Source organism: Phyllopteryx taeniolatus, chromosome 2 (genome assembly GCF_024500385.1).
Source record: "Phyllopteryx taeniolatus isolate TA_2022b chromosome 2, UOR_Ptae_1.2, whole genome shotgun sequence".
NCBI lineage: Eukaryota > Metazoa > Chordata > Actinopteri > Syngnathiformes > Syngnathidae > Phyllopteryx > Phyllopteryx taeniolatus.
Window position 1 is genome coordinate 12,616,794 of NC_084503.1, and position 26,458 is coordinate 12,643,251.

General features: G+C 40.9%; 1 protein-coding gene across 9 annotated transcripts in view; it reads left to right on the forward strand.

Moving 5' to 3' along the window:
* neo1a (neogenin 1a) overlaps positions 1-26,458 on the forward strand; it is a 210,099-nt gene that overhangs the window by 163,234 nt on the left and 20,407 nt on the right. For 8 of the 9 annotated variants that reach the window (XM_061761212.1, XM_061761154.1, XM_061761182.1 and 5 more), the window contains exons 8-16: positions 2,156-2,390; positions 7,515-7,669; positions 9,235-9,383; positions 12,016-12,154; positions 12,433-12,482; positions 17,034-17,178; positions 21,082-21,192; positions 21,279-21,473; positions 23,535-23,630. In XM_061761212.1, the coding sequence (XP_061617196.1) occupies positions 2,156-2,390; positions 7,515-7,669; positions 9,235-9,383; positions 12,016-12,154; positions 12,433-12,482; positions 17,034-17,178; positions 21,082-21,192; positions 21,279-21,473; positions 23,535-23,630 (1,275 nt within the window). The remainder of the gene's footprint in view (positions 1-2,155; positions 2,391-7,514; positions 7,670-9,234; positions 9,384-12,015; positions 12,155-12,432; positions 12,483-17,033; positions 17,179-21,081; positions 21,193-21,278; positions 21,474-23,534; positions 23,631-26,458) is intronic. The other variant, XM_061761192.1, reaches the window with a different exon arrangement.

Here is a 26,458-nt window from a genome sequence, read left to right on the forward strand (position 1 = left end):
AAACAGCTCATGGGAGCCGCTGTGGTCTAATGGTTTAACAATGCCACCTGTGATCAAAGGGCTCTAGGTTCGAAAAAGGCACCAATGGCTCCCCAAGTGCACCCTACTACTGCTCCTGTATGTGACTATTGTAATATTGATTTCTGAACAGACACTTCTCAGCTTATACTGCTACAGTTCCACAGTCATTTTTTCCTTCGTTTAATATTAAAACAAATACTTCACTGTGCATGTCTTTGGCCCAGCTGTATTATGTATTGGTGGCCCAGATATATTATGCAGATTTGAAGTAACCTTCCTCATTACAGCCTTAATGCCAGCTACTCATTACCTTTGGCACAAAGACTAATGATACAATTAATCAGCTATGAATAGAGCTTCTCAATGGCAGTAAGTGGCTGACATCTCCTTACTGTAACAATCTCAAGCCTGCATGTACAAGACATTGATCAGAGAAACACCCGTTACTTGGCTACATGTCAGTTATTAGCGGATGATGTGAGAATGGAAGCATCATTAGTGTCTTAATCTATCACACAATGCTCTGCTGAGCCTGTTGGGTTTATTCATTTAAGAAATATTTTTGATGGAGAGAGAGAGAGAGTTCTTGTTGCTTTAAAGAGATGGAAAAGTGCCAAGTGCTCTGTATTATTGTCTACTCATTTATCATGAAAAAACACTTGTCCTATAGCATATGCTCGATATCAGATGAAATTTGTGTTTCGTTGTGTCACTTTATTAGACTTTGGGTCAAATGGTCCAATATCTGCATACGTGTCAAGGAATCTACACATTGACTTTGTGCCTATTTTTTGCTTTTAATTTTAAGTTAAGTGTTAAATGAGAACTGTCAGCAAGAGATTCCTGTTAACTGGAAAAATAGGTTTTGTCTCACCAAAATAATTTGTTTTGTCTCAAAAAAAAAAAAAAAAAAGGTCACTTAATTCATTTTCCAGAGTCCTCATTTTAATGTTCCAGGCACCTGTACATTCAAGTGCTTCAAAATCCTGCCTTCTGCCAAAGACAATAATTAGTTTTGATACCGTCAGGAAGTTATTTAAATTCACTTGTTTTTTATGGTTGTATTTTTCAGTGTTGAGCAACTGTACTGCAACATATTTTATCTGACCTTATAGCTACATGAGATCTTATTAGTTTGTAAATAGCTGTACTGAAAAAGAGGGTTAGTCACTCCGTGTGGATGCATGCAGATTAGTATTTGTTACTCTGAAAGAGTATAGCAGCATATCTTTCACACAAATCCGAATGGACATTTAAATTGTAAACAAACCATTGAAAGCCAAATTAGTGGTTTTGTCTCGATGGCGTGACAAATAAACCAGCAGCCCTGTGCATTTCAACACATTTTGTCCATCAATAACACGAGCTATGCTTGACACGCTACTTTTCTCTATTTGTGTTTTGCGCCGATCATCTTCCCTGAACCGTACGCAAATGGAACTTTCCTGTGCACTGACATTACTTTCCACATGGTTTCGTCTCACCCACTCACCAAGCAAATGGAAAGCAGATCTCGCTGCGTCGTGCCACAGATTTTCACTCCGCCCCCATTTCCCCGATCAAATTAAATCACTTACATTTATGCGCCCAGGCTGCGGAATGAAATGGAAAGGATAGTGTTTGAAAACATCATCTGGCATGTCTTGAGAGCGCTCATAGCCTTCAGAATGAACTTCTGTCTGAAGATGCAAATGGGGGTTTATCTTCACCTTGGCCAAAAAAGACAATCAATTTCAAAGTTCTAGATGACAAACATTTCTTGACAAATAGGTATTGCGTAAATGTCATGTGCAATGTATTGTTGTTATAGAAAGCAGTGTAGATCTGCATGTGTAGTATCCCCCTGTATTGTGCTATTGTGTAAATGTAGTAAAACTGTTTAATTTCTGTGTTTCCTTGTGACACCAGACGTCTTTTTTGTTACGTTGTTGTTATTTTGTTTTTTCTTCTGTTTTTGTTTCTTTCTTTCGTTTCACCGTCATTTCCATTTCACCTCCTTTAACGCTCTCCTCAAAACTGTTCTCTTTTTCTGGGCAATATTTCTGGCATTTCCACCCCCCATGCTGCCTCTGTTACCCCTATATTCCCTCACCCTTTTCCCTCAACCCTCCCACCTCCTCTTCCCGACCCCAAGACGTAGCCCTCCCCCCTCTCCCACCCCCCTCACTGACTCCTAACACTACTGACCATGTAACGTCAGGCTTTGGGGGTGTAGCTGGTCCAGCAGGACCCACTCCCTCCGCCCCCCGCGACGTCGTGGCTTCGCTGGTTTCCACCCGCTTCATCAAGCTTACCTGGCGCCCGCCGGCTGAACCACACGGAGACGAGCTAACCTACTCTGTTTTCTACAGCCAGGAAGGCACAAGCAGGTAATACACAGTCTACATTGTAATTGTGCCGTGAGGGTGCTGCTCTGTGAGGGACCACTGTGAGTGCATTCCTAAGTCTCAGGGCATTCTTAAAGTAGCTCATTAAAGTAGTTGAAGCACTTTTTAAAGTGGTATGTATTTATTTATTAAAACTAATTATTTCCTCTCAAGGGTTTTCATTGAAATGAACAAACACTGGCACCTTAAACCCCATCCCCCCAGAAAATGCATAGTTACATACAATTAAAAAGGAAATTTAAGTAGCTAAGAATAGTTTTGTATAGTCTAATGTGGAGTTTCTCCCTCTCGAAACAAGTGCTATACTTGCTGTTCCAAACTTATCAGTGGTGAGGTTGTTTTTTTTTCTACCTTTATATCTGTTCTTGATTAAACATCATGAGTTTTGTCCATCCATCCATTTTCCGTACCACTTATCCTCACTAGGGTCGCAGGCGTGCTGGAGCCAATCCCAACTAACTGCGGGCGAGAGGCAGGGTACACCCTCCTAAACCGGTCGCCAGCCAGTCGCAGGGCACATAGAAACAAACAGCTATTTGCACTCACATTCACGCCTTCAGGCAATTTAGTTTGTAATAAATCGACCATGGATGTTTTTGGAACGTGAGAGGAAATCGGAGTACCCTTAGAAATCCAACACAGGCACGTGGGAGAACATGCAAACTCCACACAGGGAAACCGGATTTGAACCGGGGACCTCAGAGCTGTTAGGCAGACGAGCTAACCAGTCGGTGAGATTTATACTCAAGAAAAACTTTGGATGTCAACAAAGAACTCACCTTCGCTGTTTCATCTCCTTCACACAAAATACACTGTGTGGACAAAAGTGTTGCGATACCTAATAAATGTGCTAATCAATAAGGGTCCCTGGATTTTAAGTACCAAGACATTTGGACAATTCTTTGCTTACAACTTAGTAGGAACCATTTGGAGACGGCATTTCTCTGTTGCACCGTCACTGTGCCCCACAGCGCACAAATGAAGGGTCCATAAAGGCAGGCTTGGATGACTTCGGTGTGAAAGAACTTGAGAATCCTGACTTCAAACACTCAAAAGTGACAGTATGAAAAGTACCACTGACACACTCCACTGTTTTGTGGGGCTGATGAGTCATAAAACACAAACTTTTACGTGGGAGAAGGAGGCTTTGTTGAGTAATTACCAGGAAGAGCACACAGAATTTTTGAATTCCATTCAAAAAAATGAAACTTTGATAGATAATAGATTCAGGGCCCACAATTTAAACGATTTCCAGTATTTATTTGTTTATTTTTACATAATTTGGGCTTCCAGCTCATAAAACCCACAAAATCAGGAATTCAAAAAATTACGATACTGTGAAGAAATCACCATTTACTTTTCAGTTTTTGTAGAAAAAAAAAAAAAAAAAAGAAATGACAGTCACATTAAATCAATCGAAATATGGCACTTTCAAAAAGATATGTTAATCTTCAATACTTGGTTAGGAATCCCTTTGCTTTAATCACTGCCTCGATGCGCCGTGGCATTGAGGCAATCAGCGTGCTGCATTGCCTGGAAGTTATGGAAGCCAAGATTTCCTTGATGCTCGCTGTCAGTTCTTCTTTGTTTTTGGGTCTGGTGCCCCTCATTTTCCTCTTGATAATACCCCATAGATTCTCAATGGGGGTTAGATCCGGCGAGTTGGCTGGCCAGTCAAGCACTGTGATGGCATGGGCATCAAACCAGGTTTTGGTGCTTCTGGCTGTACGGGCAGGGGCCAGGTCCTGCTGCAAGATGAAATCTGCATCTCCATACAGATCCTCAGCAGAAGGAATCATGAAGTCCTCCAAAACAGTCTGGTCGACTGTTGCGGTGACCTTGGATTTAAGAAAGCAGAGTTTACCAACACCTGCACTGGACATTGCACTCCAAATCATGACTGACTGTGGATATTTCACACTGGACCTCAAGCAGCTTGTGTTCTGTTCTTTACCCATCTTCCTCCAAACCCTTGGACCTTGATTCCCGAATGAAAGGGACACTTTATTTTCATCGGAAAAGAGGACCTTGGACCACTGGCCACCAGTCCAGTCCTTCTTCTCCTTGGCCAAGTTGAGACGCTTCTTATGTTGGCTCAGGCTCAGAAGTGGCTTGACCCGAGGAACCCGGACAGTTGTAGGCCATCTCCCAGATGCGTTTTGAATGTGGTGGCTTTTGAAGCTGTGACTCCCGTCTCATTCCACTCTTTCTGGATCACTGCTAGATTTTTTTTTATCTTCTTTATATGATAATCCGCTGAAGCCCACGGTCATCTCTTTTGCTGGTGCAGCTTCTCCTGCCACATTTTGTCCTTCCACGAGACTTTCAATTGATATGCTTGGACACAGCACTCTGTGAACAGCCAGCCTCGTGAGCTATGAACATTCGTGGCTTACCCATCCTATGGAGGGTATTAATGATGGTCTTCTGGCCAGTTGTCAAGTCTGCAGTCGTCCCCATATTGATCCCCACTGAGACAATTGAACCAAACTGAACCAATTTAATGGTGCTTTGAGTTTAGTAGATGATTAGTGTGTGACACCCAGTCTAAAACATTTATGGCCTACAAAATTTGGGCTGATTTCTTCACAGTATTCACATTTTTTCAATTCCTGATTTTGTGGGTTTTATGTGCTGGAAGCCCAAATTATGTAAAAATAAACAAATAAATACTTGAAAGTGTTTACATTGTGGGCCCTGAATCTATAATCTATGAAAGTTTAATTTTTTGAATGGGATTATAGAAATGGATAAACTTTTCCATGATATTATAATTTTTTGGAAAGGGTCTGTATTTGGTAGGACGCCAGGTAATGCTTAGCTCAGCTTAGCATACAATGGAACAGAATGAGAGGATACTATATTGCACACAACTCACAGTCAGGGTTTCATGTGAATAAAGTGCAACATACTGTAAATATTAACCAACGGTTAATTAAGACACACATTCAATGAAGTACGGATAACATAAAGACACTTGAAAGATAATGATTAATGTCCTTAATTGTTTATTTATTTATTTATTTTTTTGTTCTGTTTGGCTATTAGGTCAAGCAGAATGGAGGATCTGCTTCCCTTTTATGCCGGAACAGTTTTACTGTGTCACAGTGGAGTTTTTAAGCTGCCACTGTGGTTTCTTAGTATTATAATGGAAATTTATTGAGAATCTGAGTCGATCAGTCGAATAGAACAAAGTTTCTAGAGGGGAATGAGAAAAGAAGACAAAAGACAAAGCCCTAATTGTAAACAAGATGAGAAAAGTAAATCATATATCGAGAACGATGAAACATTAGCTATGAGTGTTGTATGGGGCAGTAGTGCTACACCCTGTGACGGAAGGAAAGGACACGAGAGGACATGGGCGAGTCACCATCACACCACCAATGCTCCCCGGGAGGTCACCCTGATGGTTCCCCCCCCCCCCCCCCCCCCCCCCCCCCCACCCTCGAGATCGGGAAGGAGTGAAGAAAGTCCCGCCCCCACAGACGCCGGAACCGCAAACACAGGGACAAGAAGAGAAGATCCCCACTCCATGCATGTGTCCTTTCCTGTCTAAAATGTGACAAACTAAGAAGTAAGAAAATAAATAAATAATAACAAAAGAAAACAATTATAATACAAACAAAAACAAAAAACAAGTACATAAATGAATAAAAAAATAAAGAGAATGACAAGTAGAATAATAATAAAACAACAACAACCTCGACAACAAAGAATACAGAAGTCAAAAGTTTAGTTTTACACTTACAAAATCGTCTTGTTATTATCAGATGGCACACTATCCAGCCAAAGGAATGAAGAGTCTAGATTTAGCATGTTGAGGAAGGGTGAGCAGCTATCTACGTATATATGTAATAGATTTTTTCGTTCTGCTGATATTTTTTCTAAAGTAATATAGTCTATGATGAGATTTAGCCAGTGATTGATGTTCATCGCTTGTTTGTTTTTCCAGTTTAATAGAATTGTTTTCTTAGCGGTAGCTAATGTGACGAGTAATGATTGTGAATATTTATTAGGGAGGTCGATTACGCTTAAAGAAAAATCAGTTTTGAATGGCACAATGCAAGCTGCTCTCAAAATCAAAAGTACACAAGCAGCATTTTTTTTTTTTCTTCACAAGAACCATTTACAGTGTCTTTAAAGTGCATGAGGAGTTACTAACATTTGTGTCCTCCAAACACATGGACATATTTAACGCCGTTAATGTTGCAAACGTGTGCTGTGGCTTGGACGGGGGGGAGACGGCAGGATAGGGGAGATGCACCAGGGCTCCTTCAACAACGCAGGGTGAACTGGCCTATACTGCACAGGGAGTAGGACTAATAATTTGTGGATCACTGACCTAGAGGACAATCACAATATAATATTTACATTTTGTGTTGATTTTTGTGGTAAAGAAAAAAAATCACAAAATGAGTTCTTGCACTTCATGTTGGTTTGCTGTTAAGCAGTTTTGTGCCATCTTGGAAAGGTTTTTTTTTTTTGTGAGAGCCATTTGCACTTCAAACCCTTTGTTGTTGAAGAGTGGATCTTTTATACATGCATTTGTGCATGAAATATATTAAGATTCTGTGATGTACATTGCTTCAATAAAAAACAGATTATAGAATATTTTGACCATATTTAAAACTGCATTTTTGTCATACATCTGGTGAAGAAGTGCATGGTCTGTTGGCCCCCTGGTAGCACTGACAAAAAAATTGTGGCCCCCTCCATTATTAAGTTGACCATCTCTGATCTATATTGTGTGTATATACAGTACTAGATGAACAAACTCAAACCCTTCCGAGCTTGGTCCATTCCCCATAAATTTATATTTTAGATTATATATTAATGGCATTTTATGAATGTCAGAACTCAACTCAGTTTTATTTATAACTGATCAGAAACCATGTCCATCCAGTTATCTGCTGGTAAATGAGTAAATGCAGGACTTGCGGTCATTTTGATGCTCCCCCTGATCCTTGTGTGAATGTGAGGTTACTCGTACTTATGATTAGAAAAAATATATATATTATTGCAAATAGAAACCATCACATTTACAAATGCAATGTTAGGCTAATGCGTGTGTGCGTGCGCGCGTGTGTTTGTTTGTGTCCACATCAGGGAGCGAGTCGTAAATACAAGCCGACCAGGGGAGTTGCAGGTGACCATCCAGAACCTGATGCCAGACACCAAATATCGCTTTCGCGTTGTGGCCCACAACGTCAACGGCCAAGGAGAAAGCTCTGCCGGAGTAAAGGTGGCCACCCAGGCTGAAGGTGAAGCAAACACACACCCACCAACATGTGCACACCACCACACAGGCGTGTGGTTGTCTGTGTGCTAAGTAAACAGGATGCGTAAACAAAAAGACAAACTCCAGCTAGTTTGTTGGAAACCTGCTTGCACTAGCTCACTGAGGAAAACAGGATACACTCAAAAGAAGCACACAAATGCGCCAATAAACCCTCACCCGTGCAAATACTCACTGCCGTACACAAACATTCACTTCAAACAGGCTCCCACCGCTGTACACATAGCGAAGTCTTTTTAAGCTCGACCACCCAACAACGCGCCAGAGATTTGCCAAATTCTCGCCTTGTGAGCTGCCCCTTGTTCACCCCGAAGCATTTCTTAAGTCTTTTTGTGTTTGTGTTGTTTGCTTTAAACCAAACTTACCTATGCAAGTAAAATGTTGTTCACAAGTAAAAAAAAAAAAATAAAAATCTGCTTTCGAGACCCTCATTAAAATGCTTTGACTGGAGGAGACTTATGAATCGTAGAGGAAAGAGAGGATTTAAAGGTGCTTTCTCCTCTCTTTGTGTGCAAAGGTGTCAGCCCCTTACACTAGTGTGCACACTCATCTTATAACGTATAAAAGAGCTATGAATGGAATTTCCTTCCACACTGCCTCTTCTGATGTCTTCTCCTAGCTCCTGGCAACATTTCACTCGCTGTCACTTTCTCGTGGAGTCACTGTCCTTCTAACTGTGTCCTTGTTTAGAGGGCAAACAGATGAATCAGCACACTTTTAGTGCCAGTGGGAGGCTCCCTGTCTAACGGGGGATAGGAAGCAATGGGGGGGATAGTGTCCAGGTTTACCAGATTTACCTGGACACTATATTTCTGTCTCATGTGGACTCATATGTTCAAAATCGAGCTTAAACGTTTGATCTGGGTGCGTACAGCATACTGTAGCTCTTCAGAGACTAGCTTATCATGACAGACTATATGCACACTGATAAATGGCAGCCTTTCTTTCTTGTCAGGAATATCTGCAGCAGAGCTCACGATATAGAGTATGGAGACGTGTGTTGGCATGTAGATAGTTATAAAGCCTAGTTATACTGTATTTCCAATCCAAAGTACTACTAAGCACAAATGGAGCCTACAGATAAGATAATGTTTGCAATATTTCCTATGTTGTCACTGTTGCTGTCTCAAAGTTAGACCACAAACAGTACAGAATATCATTTTCTATATTCACACATGGGAGTTTAATGCCCTGTGTTTGACTGAGGATCAGTTCAGAGTGTGCCTTGCCTATTACCCTAGGCCAGCTGGGATGAACTCCCTCTTTCCTGTGACCCTGAACAGGATTAATGCTCTAGAAAATGGGTGGATGGTGGTTATGTTAATTTGCCCTGCAGTGAAAGCTGAAGTACTGGACTCTGAAAACTGCAGTAGGTTATTGTGGGAATCTCAACTTCAGCTAAACATTTGGTCTTTTAATATTTACAGACAGGTTCACGTAACTTTTTTCTTTTCTGAAGATTTGCACCATCTCATACATCAGAAGATCAAGTCTTTAAAACCCTGTTCTCATCTGTCATATTCTTCTCAGTTCAAGTGCCCGGCCCGGCCCCGAATCTGCAGGCGACATCGAATACACCGACCTCTGTCACTCTGAGTTGGGACAAACCCCTCACGGGCAATGGAGAGGTCCTCAGCTACAAGTTGTACTACACTGATAAAAGCTTTGGCAATGAACAGGTTAGTTACAGAAACTGGGATGAGCTTTCCTGACAGAGATGACAATTGATGCCGTTTGAAGACACAATACAGCGGGTCCTTAGTTTACAAAGCAGTTTTGTTCCTCTGGCGACGACCTAACCCGAATTTGTTTGTAGGAACACCTTGTATGATTTCCCTACGGTATAGTAGTAGTACAGTCATAATTATGAAAAACAATGTATGAAAAGCACTTCCTGGCCATAAATATTAAACAGTTAAATGAAAAACCAAGTAAGTACGTCGGTAACTGAGCATGTCTTGACATATTCTTATGTCACGGTTCTGTACGTACCTCAGTTTTGGGGTCACAGTTGGGTACCAGTTCGCTATAACCGGAAAAAAATCCCAAAGGCATAATTCTAGGTTTCTTTTCATTTTCGCAGACAGTATAGTTTAAGTTGTAGTAATAGAACATAGTCTTTATGCACCACATAAAAGTAAGCCTAATTATATTTATTTATTAACATATATTACTTAGCGTCCGTTCGGTCGTTAGCGTTTATTGGCTGGCAGGTATTTACAGTAATACGTCACAAGGCATGTGACAAGGCTAAAAAGGAAGTAGCGTTTGGATTCAACCATACACGGCGGCGGCGCAGAGTAAATGTCTTTTGCGGAGCCGATCAATGACGTCATTGATCAGATCCGCGAATTATGACAATAAAGCAGATCAGTCGATCTGCATAAAATGCTAATTATCGGCCGATACCGATCAAGCCGATCAGATCGGTGTAAAGTCTAAAAACAAGGTTAAATAAATACATAAATGTAACTTGCTAACATGGCTTGATTTGGATAAACAGACCTATTAGCTTTTCACCTGCAAGAGGTTTAGACTTGACTGAAATGTACTCCTTTGCGCCTGCACAGGGCAGATACCACTGAGAGCTTTAAGTGCACCCAGGACAGGACATTTTAACGAGGATCAAGCACTTTTAATAAACACTTGAATGCTGAGTCCTTTTATATTTCATATAAGCGTGCAGCTGTTGAAATGTAAGTAGCTACGGCAATGTCTTTGGCGCTCTCTGATTTCAGATCTAGATCTTTAAAACAATGATGAAGGACAAGTTGTTGGACTCACATTTTATTTTGTCTTGGCTCGGTGACCGGCATATTTGGATGATGTCTTCTAATATGCAGTATAATGTTCGATGTGCGTCCATGGATACACCGCAAAGCTGTCGAACAAGGCCAGCACGCGGTCCTCTTAAAATCAACCACTTGCACGTCTTCGCTGTTGTACTTTCCCACACAGCTGAGTCGAAAGAAGCTGGTGGGTCCTGTAGCTGCTGTCTGATTGGTGAACTCGCTGTGACGGCAAATTCTCTTGTTTTGTATAATGGCGGATGGCAAACAGTTTAAGGTGCATTACTGCCACCTGGTTTGGAGTGAAGATACTGCAATGAGGCATATTTCGTCATATGACTGCACTCACCAAACCGTGATGTCCGTGCCATAACGTTTCGAGACCAATACAAATACCGTTATACCCCTAGTGCTGTTAGGTAACCTCATATGTCGGGACCATCGAAAGATGAGGCCCCCCTTGAAGCACTGAATTTTAATGGTGGTTTTTAAGAAACATTTTGAAGGTGTTGAAATCAAATTACAATCATATAAAAGAGTGACCGGGAGGTTTATTGAAAACTGTGCAACAAAACACATGCACGAGTTAATCTATATTTTAGGAAATGATCAGACACCATTTAGTAATCATCTTATAAATATTATTATTATTAAAGCCCAGGGTTATTGTTGTATTGTCAAAAGCCCAGTACAGTAAAAGCTGGCATCTTTTTTTTTCTGTTTTCTGCAGGTAACTCTGTGTCAGAGGAGCACAATTCAAAGGGTTAGATATTTAGTCAGGCCCAGCAGTTTCCACATGCAAGCCAGTGAGGCATTAAAAAGCCTTTAATATGGTAATGGATGAAACGTCATCCAGTGCATTGAGTAATGATGCCTCTGCTCCCTGGAGGAGAGAACTTGAGATGAGCTGGTAGAAACTAAGAAGCAGAGAAGGCCGCAAACAAATAACCTCAAACACTGTATCTGCAAAAGAAAATTACGATATACTGTATTCTATAATGCATCTTCAAGTATAAAGTTGCATTATTTTGGTCAATAATGTGACCCAAATTAAGAAGTTAGAATTAGATTTCTATGGAAGCATTGTTAGGTTTGGCAAACTAAGAACTGAATGCAAATGGGCTTTGAGTAATTTAAGACAAGCTGATTGGCCTAGTTAGTGAAGCATAAATTGAGAGGAACAATTCATGCTACAGTTTTATAGTCTTGAGTTTAGGTAAGACAGATAAGATAATACTTCATTACTCCCGATATTGGGAAACCTCAGTGTTGCAGCCGTGACAATATGAAGGTTACAATAAGATAAAAAGTAGTCTCGGCCTTAAAAAAAAAAAACCGGTAAAGAAAGCAATGATATAGTGCAAACAAAATTATTACGCCTATGCTCGTTAATCAGGAATGTTCATTCAATGTATATTGTTTGGTTTTTTTCTCAATACAATGCAAATATAAATGTATGTCTCTCGCCCTTGCAACACACACTTTTAAAGAGACTACTCACATACTTCTGTCTATCATCTAGGACGTTGACGTAGATGGTCTGTCATACACCATGACAGGGCTGAAGAAGAACACGCACTACAGTTTCCGTGTGGTGGCCAACAATAAGCACGGTCCAGGTGTCTCCACTGATGACATTATGGTCCGCACGCTGTCTGACGGTCAGTGGACACAAATTTGTACTGGGAACTCATCTATATAGTATTTACCTCATTTAATAAAAGGGGCAACATGTTAGAGACAGCTATCATTTTGATGCAGTGCTGCTCTACATCAAAACAAAGTACAACCACAATCATAAACATACTGGTTAATTCCGACTTCACTGACATAGGAAAGCAAAACTAAGAATTATTATCTTCATAAAGGCAGCCACTGTATTTACTGTATTTTGTGTCACTTTTCTTTGATGTTTACATAGTTATCTTTTTCCTCACAGTGCCAAGTGCTCCTCCTCAAAATTTCACTCTGGAGGTCCAGAACTCAAAGGTGAGCCACAGTTTAAAAGGTTTTTAAGTTAGTTTTTTTCCCTCCCCCTGAGCATAAGATGCACGTTTTGTGCAAAATAGATTCTCCGCCAACACTCATAGAACCAGTGCTGTATGTGTGTGCATGCATGTTTGATTAGATGCATGACACAACCCGCAGCCGCAGCTGGCTAAGAGGGTGTGTGAACCCTGATCGATCGTCTCATCAGTAGCTGCCTTGGCTGTCAGAAGTTTTTTTTTCCTCTGTATTACACTCCATCAGTAAATTTATAGCTAATGACATACTGCTAAATGGTTATGCAAGCAATATTGTGGACAAGCAATAGAGGAGAAGTGTAATGAAATGGTATTATAGGACAATTTTATTTGGAATCCTTTTTGATGATGCTTCTAGTGGTGTCACTGTTTAACCAGCGTTAGCGCTGCCAGTTTGCTAACAGAAACGGGATGTGACGGAGCGAATATTGCCCACGTTCGCCACGCTGGCGAATCAAAATTGCCTGCGTCAAAACTCAAAAGCTCTATCTGATCAAATTTAAAGTGAGCACGCTCAATCTGCCGTGTGTGAACGGTGTTAGTGATTTCGTTTTTTTCCCTCGCTTCGTAAAATGCTTCAATTTGCTACATCGGAGAAGACAAGACCTGATGCCGCTTGGCGCCGAATTGCAGCATGCATATTTATTGCCGCGGCGTACGTTTGAAGAATTGATGTTCAGTGTGTCCTGCAATTCACATTAGTTCTCGCCGCTAGCTACCTGCCTTCTTCATCAATGCACAAGCCGCTAATCCCACTTTGGTTGTCATGCCGAGCGGCGGCGCTGGCTCGAATGCGTTCTCCATCTTTTGCTTGGCATGATATTTCGTCTTGTCTATCATTTGTTCTCTAGCTATATTTAGTTAAACAACTTCCAAGACTTAGAGAACGTCTTTGTGTGTCAGTCTTTTAACTGTAATTGTTAAATCAGATTTTTTGCAGTTGAACACACTGTAGAGCTTGTGTGACACTGGTGATTCAATAGGCTGCTAAGATGGCTGCAGGGCTCAACAGGCTCCTGATGAAAACAGGAAGCTGCCCTCGACGGCCTCTCTTTTCAGCCATTACTCTACATCTTCCAACAGAGGCCTGTAGGCCTGTTTATTGTACACTTACACCCAGTAAGGGATACAGTTTTCTAAAAATATTCGCTGATGTTGTTTTATGCTACTGATATAATGATATTAGAGCATTATAAAGAATTGTACACAGCTTGCAAATTCTCCCTCGGTGATCAAACATATGAGCACAACTGTGTAAAGTTCTCTCATTTACTAAATAAAAGTAGGGCTGTATTTCACAATAAGAGCAAGTAAATAAAAGAGAAAGTTATACGTCTTATTCCTCGTCAACTGGTCTAAGATCATAAATGCCCAGCCATGAACCTAATGTATTAATATGTCATGTACTACTACAAGTTTTGGAAGTGTTCAAATTGGTCAAACCAAAATGAATAAACCTCGAGAGAGAGAAAATGATTTCATTCATCTCCCTTCACCAAAACCCTCCTCTGTTTGGGTATATGATGATGATCTATTTTACTCTTATTCCTCTTTGGCCACATTTGCCACGTTTTTCACCGACTTGACTCAAAGGTTTTGCCACTTACAGATCATCAGATTGGCCATATGTCCCACAGTGACTACACTGAGCAAAAAGCACACCGTGTGTACCGTTATGGTTGCATTGTACTGTCCTTGTCACGGTTAAAAAAAAAAAAAATAAATAAATAAATACATAAGCAATTAAAAGAGACGCTCCGCAGATCTAGCGATATGTTAGTAAAGTAGATTAACGTTAAGCTCACTGATTGCGCTATGTTAACGTCACCTTCATGTCTCGGGTCCCGCGATGCGGCGTTATACGCTGCGTAGAGGAAGGTCCTTGTTACAACAAACGGGGGCTCACCTTGCATTTCACTATAAAATGCGACCACACTTTCGTCATTTGTTTTTTCTCTCTCTCTCTTCTCAATTTGGCGTCGCATCTTACAACCGCTCGTCAAAGGAACGCTTCACTTCCGCGTTCAGGCATTGGTGATGTAATCGCGTTGTCACATTACACCTACTGCCTACTTCCATCTTAGCGATCGTCTCCGCGGTAAACTTGATTTGCAGTTTTGCTTTTCAATGTGTTTTTTGATGTGCAAAATGTGAATTTTGATATGTATGTAGGCCTCAGTGGACGCGGATTCACCGTGCTTTTTTCGTCCCTGATCATTTTTGTGCATCTAGGACACGGAACGCACATCAAACGAGATCCCTGCACACCCTCTGGCAGCGATGTCAGCCTCCAAATGTTTCTTGTATCCATCTATCTACCCAGCTTTTTGCACTTCTCAAAATCGTAATCAGAATCATCTTTATTTGCCAAGTTTGTCAAAAACACACAAGGAATTTGTAGACAAATTGCTGGCCATAGACAATACTAGATAGCACGTAACCGAGGCGTCCACACGGATAAGCACCATCTTGGAAGCAAGCAAGTGGTATTTTCTCCCACTCTTGCTTTGCAGTTTTGTTCAAGCTCTTGAACATTTGCAGGGTTCTTTTCTCCAATGACAGATTTCAGATGCCCTCAAAGATTTTCCATTGGATTAAGATTAGGACTCATTGCTGGCCATGTTAAAACAGTCAATTTCTTCCTTTTCAACCATTCCTGTGCTTTTGGATGTGTGCTTTGGGTCTTTGTCTTGCTGGAGGACCCGTGATCTTCGCCTCAAACTAAGTTTTCTTACACTGGGTCAAACATTTTGCTCTAAAATCTTTAATTTTCTGATTTCATGGTACCTGTGATACAGTCAACACGTCCAGTACCAGATTTAGCAAAGCAGCCCACAGCATTATGGATTCTCCTCCATGCTTGACTATTGGCAGTCTCTTCATTTGCTTCATTGTGCAGTCTATAAACATACTGTTGGTGTGTATTGCTCAAAACGCTCCATTTTTGTTTCGTCTATCCATAAAATATTCTTTATCATTTGCTCTTTTGTATCAAACACTTGATTCACTTGATTAATTTTCTTCAGGAGATATTCCGCATGACTGTAAATCGAGAGCCTCGAAGCAGGGGAGAAGATATAAAAAGTGCATGCACTGATTGTAAATTTTGGAGGATAGAGGCCCTCGCTGGTCAGTGCTGCTCACAGGTTGAAGTGAGAGAGATCTGTCAAAGCAAAAAGAAAAAGCGGAAAAAGAAACCGTTCAATAATCCTGTCACACACTAACAGCTTGAGAGGGAACTAGCCACCCATGTTGAGGGAGTGTCTGCTGAGATTTGAGTACTAGAAAACAACGGGTGCTGCCGCAAATGTTAAGAGGAGTTATTTGATAGAAAGGGTGAGAATTTACACATTTGTTTTGGTCGGAAGTCGGAAACAAGCCCAATTCAACTGAAACAAATAACGAGCCTTCTATTTCCAAACGTTGTTGAAATTATTCCTCCTATTTCTTTGTTTCTTTGCTGTGAGACTGTTTAATTTTTAGTGTAATTTTACTAGGCACTTATGCCTTATCGAATTTGCTAACAGTATTGCTGAAAAAAATAATCATGTTTCATATTCTCTGTTCAGTCACAATTTCTCCTCACTTTCTTCTCTGTGACTTTCTTAAGAGACAGTTCAACTTAGTTTTAAGTGAGAATATTGGACAAATTCAAACCGGCATGAGTGGTGGCTGATTATGTACTGTAAAAGGAAACTACGCAATTCAATTTGTACCTTTTTCCCAGCGGGGCCGGGTGTGTGACCTGTTCATGCATTCAGCCTTTTGTGCATGAGTGTGACAGTGGGGAAACATTAACTAACTGCTTGCTCATGCTGAGCTACCCCCACCTACCTCTTTAACCACACACAAAAGTTCCAGATTCATGAATCCCAGCGTGCAGTGTGGGTCTGCATGCAAAATTTGAGTGTCTGGGTGAGAGCTGTGGCAACCTCCTGCGTGAGTCTGCTTATGTGTTATACTGTTTTCCCGGTGTTAAACACGTTTTAAGTGCATCGGCGACTGTGGCTCTCCTATCCCATTACATTTAGTGGGTATACTGTTAAAAAAAAAAAAAAAAAAAACATGAATAAAGATAGGTTGAAGGCAGGGGAAACGGAAACTTCTTATTGTACTTATCGTTCCCCATGCCTTCCAAAGTAAAACGTTTTTTTTCAACTGTCTGCGATCCACTTTTGGTTTGGGTCCCACCAGTTGAAAATTGCTGACATAGACCACTGGTGGTCACTCATTGGTCAAGCAGAATTGTCATGTCTGCAATTCTGCATTATTGTGACATTTGAGGATACGCATCTAGACAAGACCAAAAAAAAAACACACATGCTAGCTGTAGTATTAGACCCCACACTTGCCACTATGTTGGAGCCGTTTTCATGATCTGGTCTCACTGTCCTGACGCCAATACGAGAAGGCAATACAGGACCTTCGGTTTCCTCCATTATTGTTGTCTGTTAGTTTGAAATAGACTTCTACACTGTTTTTTTGGTTGCATTGACCCTCATTTGCCCCTCCATAGAGCATCATGCTTCGGTGGCAGCCCCCACCCTCAAATTCCCAGAATGGAGAAATCACAGGATACAAGATACGATACCGTAAAGGATCTCGGAGAAGTGAGACAGCGGAGACCACCGGGGGGACCCAGCTATCAAAGCTCATTGATGGTAATGAAAACTGACTGACTGCTTCTGCTAGGGTCAATTTAGTAATGAGCTAACCCTGCTGTATTATCACTTTTAGATCTCGGATATCCTGTGTACACTGAAATCTCAGCAGTTGAACAGAATGCTTTCCAGGATGCTTGTTGACCTTTTCTTAGTTGTGGATTTAAATGTTTCCCCGAGGAATATTTAAAAAATACCTGTAATCCATTCCCGGGTCAAAATGTCACCATCATAGAACCCTTGTTAACTGTACAGACTATTTTTAAATTACAATTTTACATTGTCAACATCCATAAAAGTGTAAAAATAAGTGAATTATAATGAGTAAACTGTATTGACAGTAAAACGCTCATGACTTACATTGACAAATGCATAATGTGAAGGTAAGTCACGTGAAACATGTACCACTTACTTTTGAACACTATTAATTGTGTAAAAAGAAAATACAAAATACAACCGTTACTGATTTGAATGTGACCCCCTTAAATTTTTCCCTCTTTTTTATATTGCAGCCCTTTTGCTAAAATCATTTAAGTTCGTTTTTTCCTCAATGTACACACAGCACCCAATATTGACAGAAAAAAACTGAATTGTTGAAAACTGAAATTTCACACAGCCATAAGTATTCAGACCCTCATCCTTGAGATGATTGAGTCCAGCTGTGTTTGATTATACTGATTGGACTTGATTAGGAAAGCCACACAGCTGTCTATATATGACCTTACAGCTCACAGTTCCTTTGACCTCAAATGAGAATCATGAGGTCAAAGGAACTGCCTGAAGAGCTCAGAAACAGAATTGTGGCAAGGCACAGATCTGGCCAAGGTTAAAAAAAAGAAATTATGCTGCACTTAAGTTCTAAGAGCACAGTGGCCTCCATAATCCTTAAATGGAAGACGTTTGGGATGACCAGAAAGAACCCTTCCTCGAGCTGCCCGTACGGCCAAACTGAGCAATCGGGGGAGAAGAGCCTTGGTGAGAGAGTTAAAGAAGAACCCAAAGATCACTGTGGCTGAGCTCCAGAGATTCAGTCGGGAGATGGGAGAAAGTTCTAGAAAGTCAACCATCACTGCAGCCCTCCACCAGTCGGGGCTTTATGGCAGAGTGGCCCGACGGAAGCCTCTCCTCAGTGCAAGACACATGAAAGCCCGCATGGAGTTTGCTAAAAAGAAAAAACACCTGAAGGACTCCAAGATGGTGAGAAATAAGATTCTCTGGTCTGATGAGACCAAGATGGAACTTTTTGGCCTCAATTCTAAGCAGTATGGTTGGAGAAAACCAGGCACTGTTCATCACCTGTCCAATACAGTCCCAACAGTGAAGCATGGTGGTGGCAGCATCATGCTGTGGGGGGTGTTTTTCAGCTGCATGGACAGGATGACTGGTTGCAAACGAAGGAAAGATGAATCCGGCCAAGTACAGGGATATCCTGGACAAAAACCTTCTCCAGAGTGCTCAGGACCTCAGACTGGGCCGAAGGTTCACCTTCCAACAAGACAATGACCCTAAGCACACAGCTAAAATAACAAAGGAGTGGCTTCAGAACAACTTCGTGACTGTTCTTGAATGGCCCACCCAGAGCCCTGACTTAAACCCAATTGAGCAGCTCTGGAAAGACCTGAAAATGGCTGCCCACCAACGTTCACCATCCAACCTGACAGAACTGGAGAGGATCCCCAAATCCAGGTGTGAAAAACTTCTTGCATCATTCCCAAAAAGACTCGTGGCTGTATTAGCTTAAAAGGGTGCTTCTACTAAATACTGAGCAAAGGGTCTGAATACCTATAGCTTTGTGATATTTCAGTTTTTCTTTTTGAATAAATCTGCAAAAAAAAATCAACAATTCCGTTTTTTTCTTCAATATGGGGTGCTGTGTGTTTAAAAAAAACTTACATTATTTTATCAAATGGCTGCAATATAACAAAGAGTGAAACATTTAAGGCGGTCTGAATACTTTCCGTACCCACTATATGCGGGTAATTCTTCTCTTAATAAGTCTTGTTGACATTGGTGCATCTTTTGGAATAAGTGTTGCAAAACACCCAACAAACATCAAAACCTGCCGGACCTAATCCTTGGATGCTGTCTGAATTGAGCTCTGGTGAGGTCTGCTGAGGTCTTGAGCGAGATGCGTGACATCCCCCATGACAGAAATTAGAACTCTAGAACTAAACTTTCAAGTTAAATTCCATACTGTAAGATCTCAGGGGTGTTCAGATTAGAAGGTTACACTGTATTGTGAAAACGACTTTGCCTAGACAGGTACATACATACATACAATCATTGATGGCACATCTCAAACATTTTCGGCTACCTTTGGGCAATTCATGTCTGAAAAAGTGTCAAGCTCCCTGAAACAGTCTTCCACAATTACCACTGTGCCACCAAAACAAATTTGGTGCTTGATCTGTCTAATGAATAGCATTGTTTTCTTGAAATATGGTAGTTCAATTTTGGTACACAGTCAGCATGGTTGTACATCACTTCATCTTCCACATTTTAGCGTCCTTTGCCCATCACTCTGGGAAGAAACCACATGAGAGGCCAACTCAAATTTTTGCATTTTATTATTTACAATTAATTTAATTATGTAATGAAGCAATTATTTAAGAAATACATTTTTAAAAGTATATATGTACAATTGTAGCGGCACGGTGGAAGACAGGGCAGCACATCTGGCTCACAGTTCTGAGTACCGGGGTTTGAATCCTGGCCCCACCTGTGTGGAGTTTGCATGTTCTCCCCGTGCCTGTGTGGCTTTTCTCCGGTTTTCTCCCACATCCCAAAAACATGCATGGTAGGTTGATTGAAGACTCTAAATTGGCCATAGGTGGGAATGTGAGTGTGAATGGTTGTTTGTTTATAACTGCCCTGCGATTGGCTGGCGACCGGTTCAGGGTGTCCCCCGCCTCTCGCCCGAAGATAGCTGGGATCGGCTCCAGCATGGCCGCGACCCAAGTGAGGATAAGCGCTACAGAAAATTGATGGATGTACAATTGTTTATTTTACTAGCATTTTTTTTTTAGTTTTGTACAAAAAAAACAAGTAACCAATTGTTTAATTAAATAAATAAATACATTTATCGTAATTTAAGTGGTCTGTTTGTTTCATTAGCCCGTGATTTGATCTTAACTTCTCTCACTGGGTTTGTGTGGTACTGTTACATCCCCTGCGGCTATCACCAAAATCAATCAGTGATTAATATTAGATGTTGGCTCAGCAACTTTTCAAGTGGCTTGACCGCCTGCTGTGCACTGCATCAAAGAGAATATGCACTTAAAAGTTGATTCTATCTTTGTTCAAAGATTCTGGAGGCATGAAACAGAAGGATGTTTGTTGGTTCAAATGAATTTAAAGGGAGATGTAGCCTTGGGGGCACAGGGTTTGGCAGACTTTTGAAGCTACCCCAAGGGTGGCCCAGAATAGTCGGTACTTGAAGTAAGTACTAACTACAAGATTAGCATCTTGAGAGCGAATAAGACAATTTTACAATATTTTTTTTAGGGGGGGATGACTAGAGCAACAGATCATTTGTCAGTAGGGGCTCATGAATACCAACGCTGGCACCCAGTGTGAAACTGAATCTAGACTTTTCAAAATCCTTTTAGTTTTATCTCAACTTACATCAAGCTGTTTCTTTTAAGACATTTTTCTCAAGCGCTGCATATTTGTAGCTATCAAAACAGTCTAAACCCATGTGGAAACATCAGTTTACATTGCCTTGATGTTTTTGAGAAGTGAAAACTACCGTGGTGAGGTAGTATTACAAATTTTCTCTTTGGCTCCTGCAGAGAGGTTTTGTGCATCCGTTAAATATTTCCACTAAAACGCAAGTCAAAAACCCACAAGACGAAAAAACAAAAAAAAGTAGGCCAAAAATGAATACTTTTTTTCTTGGTCCAGGTCTGGAGCGTGGGACAGAGTATTCCTTCCGGGTGTCTGCCACAACGGTGAACGGCACGGGCCCAGCCACGGACTGGACTCCAGCAGAGACATTTGAGAGTGACCTAGATGGTAAAAGTCACTGCTTTACTTCCTTCATACCCTCTAATCCAGGACTTGCCTTCAATAAAAGTTTTATTCTGAACCTCCCTTACCAGAATCACGTGTCCCAGACCAGCCCAGCTCGCTACACGTCCGCCCACTGGTCAACAGCATCGTGGTGAGCTGGACGCCACCAGAGAACCAGGACATTGTTGTACGTGGCTACAGCATTGGCTACGGCATTGGCAGCCCTCACGCTCAGACCATTAAAGTAGATTACAAGCAGCGCTACTACACTATTGAAAACCTTGGTAAGAAAAGCCATTTACAAGAAATTACAAATGATAAAATGTTTGAAGATTTAATCTTATTGCAAGGTCTGTTTTGTTTTTCAAAGATGTACCAATTTTGTTGACTTGTTATCTGTCTAAAGTACTTAGTAACTGTTGAGTAACTTAAATCAGAGCATGAGCGTCAAATAAAAAAAAAATAACTGAATAAAATATAAATGTGCAACTTCAGATATTGCTGAACAATCTAAAATACAATAAATAAAATCTTTATAAAACAACAAACGATGAACAAAATCTTTGTAAAATAACAAATTAAGGTAAATTGAGCTCCAATAAATGGTCATATACTATTTTGTCTCCACTTGTTAAACAGCACAATAGGATCACCAGGTAGAGATTACAAAAACAGGAACACGGCGGCAGTGGATATAGTCTACAGATCCCTGTTCAAATGCCAGGGTTTTTTTTATGTAAAGAATTCACAACTGAACTGAAATAATCTTATATGTGATTGACTTGGACTTGTTTAATTTGCTGCCTTCTTGGCCAAGTCACCATTGCAAAAGATATGTTTTGTCTCAAGGGGTCTTTTACCTTTTTTTTTTTTTTTTTTTTAAATCTGGTTGAACCAAGGATACACTCCTTGTTATGGGGCTGTGTTCAGGAGTCACCAATCACATTAAACTCATATACAGTGGGAGTTCACACACACCTGCCACAAATGTTCAAGTGCCAAAAATCAGCAACACATGCATTGGGCCTTACAGAATTTGCTTTATTCACTGAAACAACTTAATGAAGAAGCTGCTTGCTGACCAGACTTACTGATAAAGTGCGTGTGCTAGAGAGCGAGCGAGAGATTACAGAACGTACCCCAAAAGATGAATGTTTCAGCCAAAACAATAAACATCGGCAACTTTTTCTCAAGTTAGAAGTGGGCTGAAATATCCAAATTGCTAACAATAGCCAAACTATGCTGCATGACAAAGCTGTTTTTGTGCGGCTGATTCCCCCATACGAGTCCCTTTGATTGGCCCGTGAACGCCAGGTCATGTGTCTAATGTGAATGTGTTAATTGGTGAACTGGAGTCAAATGACACTAGTGGTAACATTGGATTGGTGCAAACAGCGCCCAACGTGGAAGTGCAAGTCAAAGGCCAAAAATAGATCGCACACGCAATAATTGATTAATACAAGTAGCAAGCGCCATGTAGATCATTGTAACAGAGTAAAAGTCCCGCTTCTTCTTAACATAAATATTCAAGTAAAAGTAAAAAAGTATGATGCATTCAAACTACTCTAAGTACAATTTATCCAAAATTTGACTTGAGTAAATGTAAAGCGCATTACTACCCACCTCTGCTGACAGCTCTAGTCAGAAACTAATAAAACCTGTGGAACGACTGTGCTTGCCCTGCAGTAATTGTCATCCATTAAATTGCTCATGCTAATCTTGGACAAGGCACCAAATCTGCTGGTCATACATTAAATAGATGCAAATTTTTTTTGATTTCCTTACACACAGCTGATTAAACTGCACCACTAATTTTACTCATCGTGTCAATTTAGAAGATTCATGAGCACTGCGCTTCTTCCACCAATTGCTCATCACACCAACCGGGGACAAAAAAATATTTAAAGATGTTTTGGACATTTTGGTACTTGTTGTAACTTGATTCAAATGTTCTGCTTGACCATGTCATTTTGTGCTGGCCTTCGAGGACCTATATTGTGGTGAAAACCGACATTATTTTTGGATTGAATGATCAATATTTGTATTAATTTAGATAAAGTCCTTGTGTCAATAGGTAGTCTAAATTGTGTGGAAAAAGTATCTTTCTTTAAAAAGCTAATCTCTTTAAAAAGATTTGTGATGGCAAATGATCTGTATGCACATTTGAAGATTGCATGACAGTCACGGCAAGATTAATTATTTATCCATCCGTCCATTATTTTATACAAATGCTCTCTATATCTAATATTGCCATTATGAGTTGAGTATCTCTCGAGTTTCAGCTTGATTAGATGGCTGTGTCAATTTACATTGCTGCACTCCATCGCTGCATCTCTCTTGTTTAGACCCCAGCTCCCACTATGTGATCACACTCAAGGCCTTCAACAACGTGGGTGAGGGGATTCCTGTATATGAGAGTGCCATCACAAGGCCACAGTCAGGTAGGCATGCAAATCTACCTTCGAAACACCCACAAGACTGAATGACACAATTTTATTCACAGCTTTGGTGTTAATGTTGTTTGTTTTGTTTTTTTTCTGGCAAAAGCCAGACATCATCGGACTCTGCTTACTCTACTTAAGAAATACAGGAACTCAACGTTAGGTAACATTTTAATGGTTTGACTTGTTCACCAATCTAACGTGCAGTTCGATGCCACTTCGAGCGAGCAGCACAACAATTAACACAGTGTCAGTCGAAACAAAATATGCTAAAAACAAATTCTTGTTACAGCACTTGAATTGGATCGCATTATTGTAGATTGTAAAGCTGTAACTAATATTGTGATCAGTGAGTGTAACTGTAATTCATAATGAGACGGAATAAGTCAGGGCCAAACCCCCAAGGAAGACCTCTTTTTAATCAAGTGTTTGCCTAAAAAGAGACAGAGCTGTCTATATCGAGGTAAGTGTATAGCCAGAAATATCACAGATATCCACACAGTGCTCCACTTGCCTCAATGGTCTATTGTGTAGTTACTGTATGTTTGCTGTCCCTTTGTGTTCAAGAACTTTGCTGCCCTCAGCCATGACAATAACGAAGCTAGTTATAATATATGTACATTTTAATTAAAGACCAAAGGAGAAGTCCCAGTACAGTGTACTCCACAAATGATCTTCAAGTGTCAAACACTGCTAATGTATCACCCCAATTCCAATGAAGTTGGGACGTTGTGTTAAACATAAATAAAAACAGAATACAATGATTTGCAAATCATGTTCAACCTATATGTAATTGAATACACTACAAAGACAATATATTTAATGTTCAAACTGATAAACTTTATTGTTAGAAAATAATCATTAACGTATAATTTTATAGCTGCAACATGTTCCAAAAAAGCTGGGACAGTGTCATGTTTACCACTGTTACATCACCTTTTCTTTTAACAACATTCAATAAACGTTTGGGAAGTGAGGAAGCTTTGTAGGTGGAATTATTTCCCATTCTTGCTTGATGTACAGCTTCAGCTGTTCAACAGTCCGGCGTCTCTGTTTTCGTATTTTACGCTTCATAATGCGGCACACATTTTCAATGGGATACAGGTCTAGACTTCAGACAGGCCAGTCTAGTACCCGCACTCTTTTACTACGAAGCCACGCTGTTGTAACACGTGCAGAATGTGGTTTGGCATTGTCTTGCTGAAATAAGCAGGGGCGTCCATGAAAAAGATGTTGCTTGGATGGCAGCATATGTTTCTCCAAAACCTGTAAGTACCTTTCAGCATTAATGGTGCCTTCAAAGATGTGTATGTTACCCATGCCATTGGCACTAACAGCCCCATACATCACAGATGCTGACTTTTGAACTTTGCGTCCACAACAGTCCGGATGGTTCTTTTCCTCTTTGGCCCGGAGGACACGACGTCCACAATTTCCCAAAACAATTTGAAATCTGGACTCGTCGGACCACAGAACAGTTTTGCACTTTGCATCAGTCCATCTTAGATGAGATCGGGCCCAGAGAAGCCGGCGCCGTTTCTGGCTGTTGTTGATAAATGGCTTTTGCTTTGCATAGTAGAGTTTCAAGTTGCACATACGGGTGTAGCGCCGAAATGTATTTACTGAGATTGGTTTTCTGAAGTGTTCTTGAGCGCATGCGGTGATATCCTTTACACATTGATGTCGGTTTTTGATGCAGTGCCGCCTGTGGGATCAAAGGTCACGGGCATTCAATGTTGGTTTTCGGCGTTGCCGCTTCCATGCAGTGAATTCTCCAGATTCTCTGAAACTTTTGGTGATATTATGGACCGTAGATGATGAAATCCCTAAATTCCTTGCAATTGTACTTTGAGGAACATTGTCCTTAAACTGTTCGACTATTTTCTCACGCACTTGTTCACAAAGAGGTGAACCTCGCCCCATCTTTGCTTGTGAATGACTGAGCAATTCAGGGAAGCTCCTTTTATACCTAATCATGGCACCCACCTGTTCCTAATTAGCCTGTTCACCTGTGGGATGTTCCAAACAGGTGTTTGATGAGCATTCCTCAACTTTCTAAGTCTTTTTTGGAATGTGTTGCAGCCATCAAATTTAAGTTAATGATTATTTGCTAAAAACAATAAAGTTGATCCGTTTGAACATTAAATATCTTGTCTTTGTAGTGTATTCAATTAAATATAGTTTGAACATGATTTGCAAATCATTGTATTCTGTTTTTATTTATGTTTAACACAACGTCCCAACTTCATTGGAATTGAGGTTGTAGTTCTGTGAAAGTAGACTGACACTTTGTGTCACTGTCTGATGACAGGTAGCTCGGGATCCCTGGGGCGTCCCAGAGGGGGGTCTGCACTCACACCCCTTTCAAATCTAGACTTCAGTTTCCCACTCAGCCTTGATGGCGCCACTTTGTCTCTTCTGTAGCTCTGTTGCAGTACTGGGAGGGCGGGATGCTCGGTAACATGAATCACTTCAGCATGCTTTGAGGGAGGAGGGGGCGGGGGAGGGGTGGCAGTCTAAATGCGCACACGCACAAGCTTCTCTGTGAGATTCAGTGCTCCTCCTCGCACCCTCATAGACACACAGTGCTGCACACACCCGGACCCCCTGTGGTGGCTTTGGCAACCTTTCGTCAGATCCAAACGTTTCCTCTCAAAGCAGAACCAAAAACCTTCCACCATCATCTGCTGCTGCCTCCTCGGGGGCGCGTTCTTTTCCTCCCAGTTTGTTCAAGTCAGGATTAAAAAGACAAGCTGACCTACATATTACTTATACTTTGGAAACCTATAAAACTTGGTGAACTTAGGTTGACAGACTGCGGGGTGAAG